This window comes from Schistocerca cancellata, chromosome 5, assembly GCF_023864275.1.
Source record: "Schistocerca cancellata isolate TAMUIC-IGC-003103 chromosome 5, iqSchCanc2.1, whole genome shotgun sequence".
Lineage (NCBI taxonomy): Eukaryota > Metazoa > Arthropoda > Insecta > Orthoptera > Acrididae > Schistocerca > Schistocerca cancellata.
In genome coordinates this window covers 351,693,229-351,710,932 of record NC_064630.1, presented here as the reverse complement: position 1 = coordinate 351,710,932, position 17,704 = coordinate 351,693,229, and the positions used below count along the sequence as shown (strand labels likewise).

The 17,704-nt window shown below is 39.5% G+C and overlaps 1 protein-coding gene across 1 annotated transcript in view; it reads right to left on the bottom strand.

The window, feature by feature from the left end:
* The window catches only part of LOC126188056 (kalirin), a 2,181,516-nt gene that overhangs the window by 1,216,553 nt on the left and 947,259 nt on the right, over positions 1 to 17,704 (bottom strand). The window contains exon 17 of the mRNA XM_049929493.1: positions 13,345 to 13,467. Coding sequence (XP_049785450.1) covers positions 13,345 to 13,467 — 123 coding nt within the window. The remainder of the gene's footprint in view (positions 1 to 13,344; positions 13,468 to 17,704) is intronic.

The window sequence follows — 17,704 nt, the reverse complement described above, 5'->3', positions numbered from 1 at the left end:
TGTGTGTGTGTGTGTGAGAGTCGTCCTTTGCGTAAGTTAGATTACGTAATGTGTAAGCTTAGGGACCGATGTCCTCAGCAGTTTGGCCCCATAAGACCTTACCACAAATTTCCAAGTTTTGCCAGTTATGTTCGCTATGCCACTGCGTACATGCTGTCAGCTACAAATACGACATAGTTCGGGAGACCAGAGGTAGAACCAGCAAGCCACAGAAAGTTGAGTAAGGGAATGCGGGAGGGAAAATACCCTCCTCCTACGGGAGAGAAAAATACGTCTGCGCAGTTCCGGTACGCGCCGTAGGTTTTTCGTGAAAACGTCGGGACAAAATCATAACAAGCGTTTCGTGTTAAAATGTAATTTAATTATCAATATCTTTAGCATAGCGTTACATAGAGTACTGTTAAGGTTCAGAATAGGTGACACACAAGTTTGTACTATCGCTGGCCGTTGTATGCGATACGTAATCGCCTTGCGTTGCTTCTTGATTTCCTTTTCAACGCTGCTGTAGTTCTCACTCGGCACTGGACTTTTTAGTCTTTTTGAATTCCTTTCGTCGCGAGCTTTCGTCTGGAATGCGTTGTCTGTAATTACGAGCACATTTACGAATCATACGAGGCGACATCATTCATTATTTTGTAAGTTTCAGTTTAATTTATATTTTTATTTACTCACTTTGGATCATAATAGTCCTCCATGAGCTCTTCACAATGACACGTGAACCGCTATCCTGACGAGACGCGTTTCCCCGCTACACCAATTCATAACTTCACACAAAGCTAAATCGTAACAATCACGCGCATGCGCCTATGCTGCTACAATGACGTCACAGTCAAACCAAATATTGAACAACAAACACGTACACACGTGATCAATTCGGTAAGGACTCCACTATTGTTTATGCATTATTAGTCTCGTAGTTGTTAGTGATTCAAATGTGACGCTAATTTCTCACACAAGAAAGTTCGACCGAGAACTGAACAGACGTTTTCACGCCAAAACCCAGAAAAACTGACTTCCCCAACATTGGCGGAAACGACTAAAGGAAACGACATTCCCTTTCCTTACAATCTCGTGCAGCACATTGTGCAGACCAGTCTTCGCAGTCATGGTGCTTAATTACACTTCTATCTCAGAGTGTCAATTACGACTTTACCATCAAATGGAGCGAAACTGACCGATTTTGGACTTTAAACTCAAATATTTCTGGAACCAATAAAATTAATACACTGGTTTCTCTTTCAGAGCTGTAGTAATAAAATAACTGAAAAGTACATCTGGCATATTAATAAAATTTTAGCCCTTCGTCGCCCACGTGCGGTCCTGGAAGACCTCAGAAGCACATTTTTTCTCCTGTCCAACCGCCATCTTGTCTCTCGCTGCTCCCTCCTTCAAAAGCTCCTCCTCAATCGTTCTCGAGAAGTTGACAAGGCAGCAATGATTCCGCAGGAGGTCAGTAGCCCTTAATGTTTTGATTGTGTTGTTGAAAAATGTGGATCCCATGTGGGAGACTGTGTAAAAAAATAAAAAAAATAATTGGCACACTTGGAAATTTTATTTGCTCTCCCAACCATTGTTTTGTAAATACTGGTATTTTGGAAAGCTATTTTTTTCCATCCTGAATGGAACATTTTGCTCTTTCAAGTTTTCCTTTGTTGAAAAGGGTTTTTGGACAGATCCCTGGTTCGTCAGTGAGGAGCAAATCATAGCAGACTGGGTGGAACAAGAGAGAAAAGAGCCACTTGAAGATGGGAATACTGAAGAAACGGACAGTGAAGTGGAGGACGAAATGTTGTTGGGAAAGGATGGAGAGACAATTTGGACGACTGTGACAAATTCTGCAACCGGTGATGCCCAAAGAAACAGCATTACTTACATTCTCAATGCAAAAGGTGCTGCCAAAACAGACAAAACTGCTCTCTGCTTCTCTGAATTACTTGTGAGTGAAGATATTATGCAGGAAATTGCACTTCACACTAATGAAGAAATCAGTAAAGGAGGCATTTTGGACCCAACATTACAGATATACAATCAACCCAATGATGTGATAGAGGTGAAAGTACTTATTGGATTTATCTTTATTTGCGGGACTATCAAGAAATCTGAAGTGAATCTTGATGGTCTTTATTCCAAAAGTTTGGTCTTTCATTTTTCAGATGTGTCATGTTCAAAAACTGAGATTTTTACATTTGAGATCTGCCGGCTGGTGTGGCCAAGCGGTTCTAGGCGCTTCAGTCTGGAACCGCGTGACCGCTACGGTTGCAGGTTCGAATCCTGCCTCGGGCATGGATGTGCGTGATGTCCTTAGGTTAGTTAGGTTTAAGTAGTTCTAAGTTCTAGGGGACAGGTGACCTCAGTTGTTAAGTCCCACAGTGCTCAGAGCCATTTGAACATTTTAGATTTGATTCTAAACAAACACACGATGAGAGAAGGAGAAATGATAAATTACACCTATTGATTAATGGAAAATCTCAAATAAAGATGTGAAATAAATACTAACAAAGAGATAGAGGGGCTGGCCAGTACTTACCTCAGCTCAGTACAGCCGATAGATACACAAAAAAACAGAACCGAAAATTTACGTTCCTAGCTTTCGGAACAAATGTTCCTTCATCAGGGAGGAGAGAGGGGAAAGAAAGGGAAGAAGGGAAAGTGGATTCAGTTACTCACAACCCAGGTTATGAAGCAACAGGGAAATGAAAACAGGGATGGTAGCAAGGATGGAGGCATGGTTGTCAGGGGGAAGCCAAAGATATTCTACTGTAAGTACTGTGCCAGCTTCAAACCAAAGAGGATGCATACAGAAGTAAAGAGGTATACTGTATAAAGATAAACACAACTATGTAGGATGAAAAGATGTGTGAATGGCTAAAGACAAAAGGGAAAGAGGAGAAGACTGAAGAGTAAATGGGAGTGAGGTTGTTTAACGTAGGTTCAGTCCAAGGAGATGGCGGGATGAAAGGATGTGTTGGAGTGCAAGTTCCCATCTCCGCAGTTCAGAGGGACTGGTGTTGGGTGGGAGAAGCCAAATGGCAAATACGGGCTACCCCTGTAACTGACCCCGCTGCAAAACCTGCCTCATGCATCCCCCCACAACCACCTACTCCAGCCCCGCTACTGGTAAAACATACACAATTCAAGGCAGGGCAACATGTGAAACTACACATGTCATTTATCAGCTGACATGCCTGCACTGCACAGTCTTTTACATCGGTATGACAATAACTAAACTGGCTGAGCGCATGAACGGACACAGACGAACTGTCTGCCTAGGAGATGTCCAATACCCAGTAGCAGAGCATGCCCTCCAGCATAATTCTAGGGACCTAGGAACCTGCTACACCGTATGTGCCATTTGGCTTCTCACACCCAATACCAGTCCCTCTGAACTGTGGAGATGGGAACTTGCACTCCAACACATCCTTTCATCCCGCCATCCCCCTGGACTGAACCTACGTTAAACAACCTCACTCCCATTTACTCTTCAGTCTTCTCCTCTTTCCCTTTCGTCTTTAGCCATTCACGCATCTTTTCATCCTACATAGTTGTGTTTATCTTTATACTGTATACCTCTTTACTTCTGTATGCATCCTCTTTGGTTTGAAGCTGGCACAGTACTTACAGTAGAATATCTTTGGCTTCCCCCTGACAACCATGCCTCCATCCTTGCTACCATCCCTGTTTTCATTTCCCTGTTGCTTCATAACCTGGGTTGTGAGTAACTGAATCCACTTTCCCTTCTTCCCTTTCTTTCCCCTCTCTCCTCCCTGATGAAGGAACATTTGTTCCGAAAGCTAGGAATGTAAATTTTTGGTTCTGTTTATTGTGTATCTATCGGCTGTACTGAGCTGAGGTAAGTACTGGCCAGCCCCTCTATCTCTTTGTTAGTATTTAAATTACACCTATTAGTGAAGTATTGATCATTTTCAATGCAAACTGTGGGACACATTATACCCCATCTGAATATGACACTACTGGCAAAACTCTTCTTACTTTCAGAGGGAAGTGAGCCTTCAAAATGTCTGTCCCTAAAAAAATTGATAACTATTCGAAGATCGTATCACTTTGCAACACTAGCACAATTTATTTTTGTGGTGGGATAACCAATGCATGTAAAACTATAATTCAGAGGGAAGAATCCCTTATTTTGCCAATACGCTACATCATTCACCTGTGTGGAAACATTGCAGTGTAACAGCTACAACTGGTTTGTATTATACAAATTGGCTCAGGACTTTACTGAAGATAAACCCACTTTACATGAAATGAATATTCACAGTGGTGAATATGCACAACCATCAGCTGTATAATGGAATGACGACAATGAAAATTTGTGCCGGACCGGAACTTGAAACAACAAACTATGACACTCCATACAAGCCACAATCGCACCTTGAATCTGCACCTTTTGGTAGCTGGAATGCGTGCTCTGAGCACCCAGAGGAAAGGGTAAGAGAAGATGTCCATGTCAAAACTGTTATCAGTGACAATGACACAGGTGTAGCAACAATGATTACCAAAGTACAAAGGACAACTAAAACAAGCAGAAAGTTATATATGTTCAGTAAACTAGATACAAAATCTGTATTGTCATGTGTCACTGAGGACCTTAAAACTTGCAGCATAGGAGAGGAGGATGTACAGGAACTATGGCTCAAGTTTGAAAGAATGCACTGGATAGATAAGTACCTAGTAAAACACTTCATAATGAGAGGGAACCTCTATGTATACAGTCACTGTAAAGAAACTCTAAAGAAACTGATATTACTGCATAATAAGTATATAGTAAAGTGCAGGGCTACAGATACAAAGATTCTGAATGAACCATGTTTGCCTATCAAAAGAGAAATGTGTGACTGTGCGATGCCTCCAATGACTACCATAGTAGGGTATTGTCAAATGACATTTCACAAAACTCAAAGAAATTCTGGTTGTATGTAAAAGCTGTTAGTGGCACCAAAGTTATTGTCCAGTCCCTAGCAAATGAGACAAAAACTGAAATAAAGGATAACAAAGGAAAAGCTGAAAGGCAAAACTCCATTTTCAAATGTTCCCTTACAGAGGAAAACCCAGGAGAATTGCTCCCATTTAATCCTCATACCAATGAAAAGATCCCATGAACAAAGAGCTGCATCCAGTTCTTGAGAAAAGGCACAAGTCACACCCACCTGCAAGAAGGGTAGTATACATGATCCACAAAATTACCATCCAATATCCTTGACATCGATTTGTTATAGAATCTTAGTACCTATTCTGAGCTCAAACATAATGAGGTATCTCAAACAGAATGATTTCCTCAATGCCAACCAGTGTGGATGCTGAAAACATCGATAATATGCAAACCAATGCACACTTTTCTCACATGACATGCTGAAAGCTTCAGTTCACGGCAGTCAGACAGATGCAGTATTTCTTGATTTCCAAAAAGCCTTTGACTCAGTCCCACACCTATGCATATTGTAAAAGTATGATCATATGGGGTATCAAGTGAATTTTGTGACTGGATTGAGGACTATCTGGTAGCGAGGACACAGCATCTTATCTGGGATGGAGAGTCATCATCAGATGTAGAAGTAACTTTGGGTGTGCCCCAGGGAAGTGTGTTGGGACCGTTGCTGTTCATTTTGTATACTGATGACCTTGAAGACAGTAGTAAAAGTAGCTTCAAACTTTTTTTCAGATGATGTAGTTATCTGTAATGAAGTACTAACTGAAAGAATCTGCATAAATATTTAGTCAGAGCTTTATTAGATTTCAAATTAGTACAAAGATTGGCAACTTGCTTGAAATGTTCAGAAATGTAAAATTGAGTACCTCATAAAATGAAAAACTGTATATCTTATGACTATAATATCACTGAGTCACTGTGGGAATCAGCCAACACATTAGGGATATGAAATGGAATGATCACATAGGTTCAGTCACTGGTAAAGCAGGTAGCAGACGTCATTTTATTGGTAGAATATTGGGGATGCATGATCAGTCTACAAATCACAGTCTTAAAAATCACTCTCATGACCGGAACAGTCCTCAGTTGTGTGGGACCCATACCAAACAGGACTGACAGGGGATACTGACTGTACGCAGAGTTGGGCAGCACGATTGGTCACAGGTTTGTCTGATCCATGGGAGGGCATCATAGAGATACCGAAGGAACTGAACTGGAAGATTCTTGAAGATAGACATAAACTACACTGAGAAAGTCTATTAACAAATTTTCAAGAACTATCTTTAAATGATGACTCTAGGAATATACTACAATCCCCTATGTATCACTCACACAGGGTTTGTAAGGGTAAGATTAGAATCATTACTGCATGCACATAGGCATTCAGACCATCATCCTTCTCACTCCACATGTGAATGGAATGGGAAGAAATCCTAATAAGTGGTTCACTGGGATATAACCTCTGCCATGCACCTCACACAGTTTGCAGAGTACAGATGTAGATATAGTGGAAGGATGGGGAAAAGAAGATGATGAAATAGAAGAAGAAGGAGAAGGAGGAGGATAATGAGGAGGAGGGGGAAAGTGCAAGAGAGCACTACAACGGGAAGGGAGTCGAGATCATGAGGAGTTTTGTACAGGACTGAGTTGAGCAACAACCGCATACGATCTACCTCACCCTGGAATTGTCACTTGTTTCTAGTTTACAGCTGCTAGATAAAGCCACCCTCATTATGCCAAGAGAGCAAATACAGCGGAATCTTCAGGAGTATTTTGTCGTTGTTGTTTTTTATGTTTTGGCTTTGCATTGAGAAGAAATGAGAAATGAACAGCACTATTTTTGCAAGTAATGCGAATCTGGAACCTGCTCTGTTCCATTTTTATAACGTATTTTAGAAAAACTAATTAATGAACTGTGTACCTTTTACTTAACTGTTAAGTCAGGCTGACTTCAATAAACTAATAGACAGTCAAACGAGCAATGAGAATTACACAAAAAATGGGGAGATACTAGAAGAGTAAGAGGGGATCACTGTAAAGTCAAAGTTTTCCTGCTGGAATTAAGCCATTGTACACACAGGTCAACTTCAAAATGACAATCTTATTCTAGTATAGTAATTATGTGCATAATGTGGAAATTAATTCAGTTCATGGCACAACCAATCCAAATAAAGCATCTACGAACAATGGCATTATTAAAATAAAAAAACAAGAATACAAAGAAACTACAAGGGAGCCCTTTCCTTATGATATTCTCTCACTATGCCAGTTTATTCTCTTGTTTGTACAAAAACCAAGCAGGATGTCACAATGGTAGGGCACTGCACTCTCATTCAAGAGGATGGTGGGTCAAATTTCCATACAGATTTAGGTTTTCTGTAGTTCCCCTAATTTGGTGAGGGTTTATGCCAGGAATGTTCCTTTGAAAATGTCACAGCCAATTCTCTTTCCTTTCCTTCCTGGGTCCATGGGTGTCCTCATCTCTAATGACTTTATTGTCAATGGGGCAATAAAGTCTAAGATCTGATAATTACTTGTTTCATTAAGATTGCTTTTAAACTGCAACTTGTGTCCTTCTGAATCTGCTTCCTGTATTCATCTCTTGGTCTCACTCTATGATTTGTACTCCCCACACTTCCCTCAAATACTAAATTGGTGATCCTTTGATGTCTCAGAATGTGTCCTATCAACTGATCCCTTCTTAAAGTCAGGTTGCACCAGAAATTTCTTTTCTCCCCAATTTTATTCAGTGCCTCCTTGTTAGTTATGTGATCTACCCATCTAATCTTCAACATTCTTCTGTAGCACCATATTTCAACATTTTCTATTCTCTTCTTGCCTAAACTGTTTACCATCCACATTTCACTCCCACCCATGGCTGCTCTCTGTACATATACTTTCAGAAAACACTTCCTAACACCTAAATCTATATTCGATGTTAATAAATTTCTTTTCTTCAGAAATGTTTCTCTTGCCATTGCCACTCTTAATTTTATATCCTCACTACTTCTGCCATCATCTTGTTATTTTACTCCCCAAATAGAAAAACTCATCTACTACTTTAAGTATCTCAGTTTCTAATCTAATTCTCTCAGTATCGCCTGATTTAATTCAGCTGCATTCCACTATCCTCACCCAGACTGTCACAGAATTCCTAAGAACTGATGGCAAGATCCACAGTCACATTCATGAAAGGATTAGGAATGTTACTGGGTTGCTGCAGTTGATACAGTGTCAACATTTAGACATTCATTTTGTTTCTGAAGAGAAGCTACTGGGAGAGTGATATTGGCTGATCGAAAGCAGAGTGGCTGACACACTGCTGAGACTGCCCTAAACATTATGTTTATGTGGGACTGCAAAACTGTGTGTGTTACTGGCTGAGGAACAGAGACAGCAGTTTTTCCTACCGCAATACTATAAAAATGTTGAGAGGGATGGAAATTTAACTGAATCCGAGACCACTATCCACAACAGTTCTAGCTACAAGTTGTGTAAATTGCACTACGTTTCCTTCTAAGTTAAACGAGAAATAATTTAGGGGGCATTACTTTCTGATTGACTCCTGTGCCTTCAACTCTGCTTCCATCTTGAAACAGCGAGGAGTGCAAACATCATGCTGGTCTCTCCGAACCACCAGCACAATACCTCTCCTCTACCTGTCATTGATTAGGAGGTCAGTGTTATCATCTTCTCTTGACACAAACAAAGGCAAGCTGACAGAGAAACACCTTTACAGTTAAACAGTGCTGCTGTTTGATTTTGTACCTCACCTTTCTATGGACAAACATACAACCAACAAACAATTACTGAAGAAAAAGAAAACCTTAGGAAATGATGCCCTTGAACATTTGCAGCAAGCTAATACTGTCTTCTATGGAATTTTTCTCCTTTCCTAAGAGACCAACTATTATACAGCAGGGTAATTTTTACTTGTGTTGCTTTCATTGTCATCCCCTAAAAAAGGTCCTTAATTCATGATATGAGTTTACCCTATTGTCTTTCTCTTTACTTAATAAACCATGACTATAATACATTCTGCCCTTTTATGTTCACCTTACATGGGTTAGTCATAAAAACTGAAATACCACCTTGAAAAATTAATTTGTTTTTTTATTTGCAGATACAATTGTGCAGCCCTGGTACAGAGAGACACCCTGCATCACAGCACCATAGCACACCACTAGAGGAGCTGCACCAAAGTAAAACATTTATTCTCTCCTCAAAATATGTTTTGCAAATTGTTTAACAAGCACACTGGCAAATTACTGATATGTCTTCATAAATTTCCTACTAAAAACAAAAATAATGTTGGCTGGTGACAAAGTTGTAACACTATGAATTTTTTTGCAAAAAAAGTGAATGTCTCCAGGAATCCTTTACTTATACAACCTCTGTGCTATGTTGGACAGAAAAAGTTCATCAGAGCTATAGACAGCATCATTAGGCACATTCTTAGATATGCCTGGATAAATCAGTCAATCATAGCACAGGCAAATTAAATGAAAGGGAGGGAAATAGTCATGGAACAGCTATCTTACAATGAAGCACATTCTACCACATACTGCTTCTTATGGTGATTATTTGTTTGTGAAAAATGCTTATTGCTACTGCAGTTTGTAACCCATGTTACACTCATCCCCACAAATGAATCATCATATAGATGTAGGATTATCCATTTGGTCCTGGTGATGCACATGGCACACAATTTTTCCATGCTACATCATTTATGAAAGAAACAATTGGCAAAGTTGGATCAATTTTCTGCACCCTGTCTTTATGAAATAGTCTTAAAGTAAGTTACTAACCTCACTCTGCCTGTGCAGCAAGTAGCCACAACATCGACAGAACTGACATTAGCCCTGTAAAAATCTGGTTGCAACCAAGTAGACTCTGATTTAACAATACACTGCTGACAGTTTCCACTTTACCTACTGAAAAAAAAGGAACTAAAGGCCTCAGAGTCTAAGGTAACCAAAGTCTCAGGATGAGAGTAAAAATGTGTGAGGGTTAAACAGTTTCTGAGGAAACAAGATGTCCATTTTTTTCACTTTCAGTAGTTTCATGAAACGTGTTCCTACAGCAAACACCTCCTCCTGTTAGCTACTGGCTCATTATCCCAAGGCATAGTAACTAACAGTGGATAAGGAAGTTATGAAATCCAAGATAAAATACAAAATAACATCCTACTGGTATTAATCATGACAAACTCCCTTTAAAAAATCAAATCTGCCAATACAAGATCACATCCATGAGAGGAAATATATCTGCAATTTCATGTTAACTCTCCATACTTGGAAAATAACATAGCTGATACCTAAGGATCACAAATGTCATCTTAACAGAAAGAAACACTGCTGGAAATAGTAATTTCTGACTTAATCACTTACTATATATGTAGGATAACTACTTTCCTCCCAACAGGTTCTTCATAGATTTCTTCAACCACTATGTTTTTAGTTATTCCCCATCTTTCAGCAACTCCACTCCTCTGCAAGGTCTGCCTCTTACCAGAACTTCTCATAATTTACTTTGTTACTTACTCATCAATGAAAATTCACTGACATCAAGAGAAACACTTCCAGAACATAAGCTGGTTCAGCAAGGTCTTGAAAGAGCACTCTCTGAATGCTAAGAACTCTCCATTACTTGCAACAGTTGGCTTTAGGAAACCTATACCCATTGTCTAAAGGCTTAAGACAATTGAGGGTCTTACAGAAATGGGTCCAACACTGTTCTCATACATGACTGCAAGCCCATAATACACCAAGCAAGGGTTCAAGGATGAGCAAATTACATATGTGCCACGTCAGTCACTTTGATATCTGTTCTCCAAATTAAAATCCATTATTTCTACACCATCGGAAATGAAGTTTTATGGACTGAAGGGTCTACAGTAAAGCTGCAACTGTATTACCATCCCTGCAGACAAAGATGTGCCCTGTTCAACAGCTAGCTCATTAAAATTCTCTTGTGTGTGCCTGCTTATGACTGAACAGTTCTACTACATGACGACACTTCCCCTCAACAAACATAGGTATCTGAGAGACAAAAAATTTCATGTGAGTTGCACTTATTATAGAGCAAGAGTTGCAGTGCTGAGAAAATGGACTATCTCTAATGAACTACATTGAAAGAGAATACCATAGAGTGACAACATCATGATCAGACTGAAGCAAAGTGAGCAACCCTCACCGGCCAGGTTGGCCGAGTGGTTCTAGGCGCTACAGTCTGGAACCGCGCAACCGCTACGGTCGCAGGTTCGAATCCCGCCACGGGCATGGATGTGTGTGATGTCCTTAGGTTAGTTAGGTTTAAGTAGTTCTAAGTTCTAGGGGACTGATGACCTCAAGTTAAGTCCCATAGTGCTCAGAGCCATTTGAACCAACTTTTGAGCAACACTCTACCATGTTTTTGAAAGTCAGAACAAAGGGGCATAGTAACTAACAATGCATAAGGAAATTATGAAATCCAAGTTAAAATAATAAATCCACATATTCACATAAAGTTAAACAGAAAAAAGGTGTTCCTGTGCTGGTGTACAACACAAATGTACAAAATGAGTAACAGATAATATTTGTAAACTGTACACACTTTAAATAAGATATATTCAGAGTTTTATTACTTTTGGATGTGCAGTTATACACTTTCCAAACATTAGGAGTAATTTTGAAACGGCATTCAGAAACTGCTTATTTGCAACTTCCCACATGCATTTTCAAAACAAGCACATAGTGACGAGTGACTAAAATGACATAGCCACGACCACTTTTTACTGGTATTTGGATACCAGCCTTGTGACATCCCTCACCTGCTAGTTTTGGGAGGATTCATTGCCCACGAAAGGCAAAAGTCCCGAGTTCGAGTCTCGGTCCGGCACACAGTTTTAATCTGCCAGGAAGTTTCATATCAGTGCACACTCCGCTGCAGAGTGAAAATCTCATTCTGGAAACAGCCCCCAGGCTGTGGCTAAGCCATGTCTCCGCAATATCCTTTCTTTCAGGAGTGCTAGTTCTGCAAGGTTCGCTTGAGAGCTTCTGTTAAGTTTGGAAGGTAGGAGACGAGGTACTGGCAGAAGTAAAGTTGTGAGGACAGGGCGTGAGTCGTGCTTGGGTAGCTCAGTTGGTAGAGAACTTGCCCGCGAAAGGCAAAGGTCCCGAGTTCGAGTCTCGGTCCGGCACACAGTTTTAATCTGCCAGGAAGTTTCAAAACATGAAGTAGTTGTGAATGAGACAATTAGCAGTGAAATTTATATTCTTTCTTGTCACAAATATTTGAATGGGTCTTTTTTCTGAATATGTTGCAATTTCCGAGGGTGTGGTTAGGCAGGAATCTAGGGGTACAGCTTAAATGGCTGTGAGTGAAATGAGCAGCAGTCATATTCATAGTCTTGCTTGTCACAAATATTTGGCTACAGTCTTTACGAGTACTTTCATAAATCTGGCAGTCAAGACAAGGTTCACATTGCATAGCGAGTGATAGATGTCTTGTAACTGCTTTCCCATTTCAGCCAAATGCCAGCTGCACGCCATATTAGTTCCTCGTTTTAGTAGATCATACAAAATCACTCCCAAAGATATGTCAAATAATTATACAGGATGGCACCGCAGAGAGTGCTAAACAATGAGTCACAGCATCTCTATGTATATTCCATCTCTCTGATTGCACACGCATGTCTGTCTAGTAGTCCTGATTGAATACTTCCACTGTTTCCTTAAATTTTTCTTGATCAATTTCTAAAACGTTGATTAGATGTTTAGTTGTCACATGATTCATAAAGAAAACAAAACCATCATCCACAACTGGTTTATGCTGTAAATTTTTACATGTTAGTATAGTTCGTATACTTTTGTAAAATGACATTTCACAATCATAAATGGAGAATTCACACAGAAATTTTGGATTCTGGTGGACGTCGATTACAGGAGTCTCAATATCTCCTTCTTAGCAACGAAGAGTATAAGAGCTGATTCCATCACACAACATTTTACAGAATAGTTGGGCAACATGTTGTGTCCTTAAATACAAAATAGTACACTTGATACACAATCACATCTGACAGCAAGTGTCAGCGTTAATGTAATTCTAAACAATGTTGGCATTATTGTTGAATAATTCAGAAAGAAGGTCAAAATACAAATAATGCCAACTTCTGTTGCATTATAAACTATTTTCTGCTATATTTCATATTTAAACATTCTTTGATATACATAATGTGCACATTACAATCCAAAGCAATTTTTGAGAAAAATGAGAGCAAGGGGAAAGGTGGTAAAAAACTGCAAAAATAATATATACCATTCTTACATAAAATAAGCAGCCATCCCCTGCTGATCTGAGATGCAAACGCAATTGAAGGTTATGTAAGTTTACATGCAGTACATTTCATGGTAACTTACCTGTGCAACATTTTCAAAGTGTTCATGGCTCTTCTGATAAACACGTGCTTTCTGTAAGTTGCGTCCTATACCAACATTTTTTCGAAGGAAAACTTCTCCATGGTTTGCCAACCAGTCAAGGACCTAGAATAGAAAGGAAGAACCTGACAACAAAGCTTCAAATACAGAGCCAAGTGAAAACAAATTATCATAACATGATGTGACCACATATTACTCATGTACAGCAGATACTTTTGCAGTTTGTCTGTTAGTTTTACTTACTATAAATAAAACAGGTGTCAAGTGCAATATACTCTTCGTAGTTCTGAAGGTAACAGAGATAAAATACAGTGAGAAAAATATTATCTGCAACTTGGACACAAAACAGGCTGTAGTTACAAGGGCTATTCAGAAAGTAGGGAACATTTCCATCTGATGCTGCTAGACACGCACCAATTGCATATATTTTGGTATGTGCATGCTCGGCAGCTCAGTCGGCATCCAACTGTGACAGTGGGAATGTCTCTGCACATCGGGTTTTTTTTTTTATATTTAAATTTGAAAGGTGCACTGCAATCGAAAATCCTGCCAGTTGTGAGGTGCAGTCTGTGATGCAGTTTTTGTTGGCAAGAAACCTAAAACCTATAGAAATTTTCGTAAATTGTGCGGAGTGTATGGAAACAATGTAATGGGTGAATGTTCCATCTGGAAATGGTGCATTCGGTTTAAAAATGACCAAACTAACGTTAACGATGAAGAGAAGAGTGGACGCTTGAGCACTGTGACTGATGATCTTGTCGCTAAAGTTGATGAAACGATTCATGAAAACCATCGCTTCACATAACGGGTCTTTTGCTTTCTTTTCCACAAATTTCACGGACTTTGTTGTTTGAAACTGTCATTCAAAAGCTAGGCTACCACAAATTTTGTGCACGGTGGGTGCCCAAAATGCTTACACAGCACCATAAAGAACAGCAAATGGGGGCAACATTGACATTTATGGAGGCTTACCACAAAAATGGTGATTCATTACTGGATGGAATCATAAACGGTGACAAAACATGGATGAAACACATCAATTGCGAGACAAAATTACAGTCCATGGAGTGGGCGCACACAAGGTCCCCCCGAAAAACCAAGCAAATGTTTGCAAACCTTGTCAACAAGGAAGTTGATGGCAAAAGTTTTTGGGATAGGCAAGGTGTGCTTCTTATTGATTTTCTCAAACATGGAGCAACCATAAATTCTGCCCGGTACTGTCAAACTTTTCACAGTCTTAGAAGAGCAGTTCAAAACAAATGCCAAGGAAAGCTGACATCCAAAATTTTGTTTTTGCATGACAATGTCTGAGCTCACATGGCGAACCGCACTAAAGAACTCCTTAATTAATTCAGATGGGAAATTTTTCTACAGCCCCAATCTTGTACCAAGCGACTTCCGACTGTTTCCCAAGATGAAGAACTGGCTTGCAATGCAGCGCTTTGATGACGGTACGGAACTCCAGGCAGGTGTGACCCACTGGTTGAAGTCTCAGGTGGCAGAATTTTACAACGAAGGTCTTTCAAAGCTTGTCCATTACTACGATAAGTGCATCAGTGTATTTGGTGACTATGTAGGAAAGTAGTATGTCAGTCGCTCTTTCAGATGTATATAATAAAATGTATTTCTTGTACTTAGTTTTTTTTAAATGCCAAAACATTCCCTGCTTTCTGAATAGCCCTCATATAAGACTGAAAGGACATGCAAGGGAAGCAGTAGTTAAGGAAGAAGTGAGACAGCGTTGTAGCCTATCTGTGATGTTATTCAATCTGTATACTGAGTAAGCCGTGAAGGAAACCAAAGACAAAGTTACAAAGTAAATTAAATTTCAAAGAGAAGAAATTAAAACTTCGAGGCTTTGCAATGATATAGTAATTCTGTTAGCGACAGCAAAGGTTTGAAAGAGCAGTTGAACAAAAGAGGTTATGTCTTGAGAAAAGGTTATAAGATGCATGTCAACAAAAGTGAAACAAGGGTAATGGAATGTAGCTGAGTTAAATTAGGTTATGTCAAGGGAATTGAATTAAGAAATGAGACATTAAAAGCAGTAGAGTACAAGTTGCTGTTTTGGGAAGCATAATAACTTATGATGGCCAAACTGGAAAGGGTACAAAATACAGACTGGCAAGAAAAGCATTTATGAAAAAAGGGAAATTCATTAACGATGAATATAAATTTCAAAGACAGGAATTCTTTTGTGAATGTATTTGTCTGAATGTAGCCTTGTGCAGAAGTTAAATGTGAATAATAAGAAGTTCAGGCAAGAAGACAACAGAAGCTTTTGAAATGTGGTGCTACTGAAGAATGCTGAAGATTAAATGAGTAGATCTAGTAATTAGTGAATGAGTATTGAGCTGAAATGAGGAGGAAAGAAATTTATGGTACATCTTCACTAAAAGAAGAGTTTGGTTCATGGGATACACCTGAAGGCATCAAGGAATTGTCAGTTTGATACTGTAGGGAAGTGTGTGGAGCAAAACTGAAGATGGATGCTTTATTACAGCAAACAGTTGCAAATGGAAGCAGAGATAATGAGGCTTTCACGTAACAGACCAGTGTGGGAAGATGCAACAAATTAGACATTGGACTACATTACAGCACAAACAAAACAGGATACAGAGACTTAACTATTGGTTCATATTGTCTACTGCTCTATCTGAGAGAAGCAGAGAGAGAGGTGAGTACAGACCCACTTTGTACAAAACTGATGCATGGAGAGGTGGAGGGAATTGGCTGTACCCCAAAGACAGACTGCTGCAGTAGGGAGGTCAGCAATGGTGACAGCCTAGCCTGGTAAATAGCAATTATGTTTTGTTCCTTGTTTGAACCAACTATTGATAAAACTGGTCCTTAGAAGTAATGAACACATATGTACAGTATTTCCTGTAAAGCAAAACTACACAATACTAGGCAAACAATATCCAATAATTCTGGCATTAAGGCTACTACCATTCCACCACATTGACCAGCTACTTCTATTTTTATTTATAAAGGGTGATCAACACATTTCCATTTTGCTGCAGCATGTATGCAATGTAACATGACCCCAATGTAGGTATAAAAGCACCGACATTTAGGAAAGGGATTAGTGTGCATTCATGTCTTTCTGACATGCATGCAGTAAATGAAGAAATGTAAACTATGGTGACATTATTAACAAACGTGTCCAAAATAGGACCAAAGTGCTGTTATTTTTTTCTTAGCTGCCGAAGGACAAACACGAGTAGACATCCACTGGAGAATGAAGAATATGTATGGAGCAGCATGTCTGTCAAAAACCACCATTGTGGAATGTTGTGCCAAGGGGCGCTGCTGCCTCATGATAACACAAGTCTGTATATTGCTAATGCCATAATGCAAAAGTTATGCTAACTCTAGTAGGAGGCACTTGAGCACCTACCCTACAACCCTGATCATTTTCCATGTGATTATCTTGCCTTGGGTCCCTTAAAAAAGGCCTGGAAGGCTCACGGATTCCCTTGAGACAAGGATGTGCAGTAGGCAGCTATGCACTTCTTCATGCATCAGAATACAGTATTTTACAAAAGGGGTAACTTCAACCTGGTGCATTGGTGGGATGATTGCCTCAGGGCTCACAGTGATTTTGCCTGATTGACATACCAATTCTGAACTGTATGGCCTTCAAATGGGTACTTTTTGATAACCTCTTATATTTTGCATAGGTTGAACAAACCATAAGTATGCAGACTGCTTGCCCAAATACTTATGAATTAAGCTGACTGAGATTTGGTGAACCAAAAGTTAAAGAAAAACTAAAGAAATAGTAAGTGGGAGAATGACATATGAGTGCTGTTCAGAAAGTAACCTCCAGCTGTATGTAACAAGGAAAGCAAAGGGGCAATGTAACAGTCACAACACTAAATCATACCATTGTGATAAAACTATCTATCGAAATGACACATTCAACAGAATACGATTTCTCTTTTTTGTTACACTGCAGAGGGAGAAAGCCTGCTTAACAGAGTCATGTCTAGTGATGAGACATAGGTTTCTTATACTAACATGGGAGCAAATCTACCGTCAGTAGGGTTGTGTTATACTGCCTCACCCAACAAACAAACAAATCAGCATGCCACACTATTAATCAGAAAGATTATTGTGTCACCCAATAGTGTTATCAATGATCAAGAATGCACTCAAACTATTTACGATTGCCCTATGGCATACACCAAGAAATACTAAGGATACAGACTGATTTATCAGTATGGTAAATTTTTAGCACTTTTATACCAAATATTGGTAATTGTGTAATAAAATAGTCAGTGTTTCAATTCCTCAGGTGCCCTTAATTTGTATGAGTATTAATGAGGAATCAGTTTGC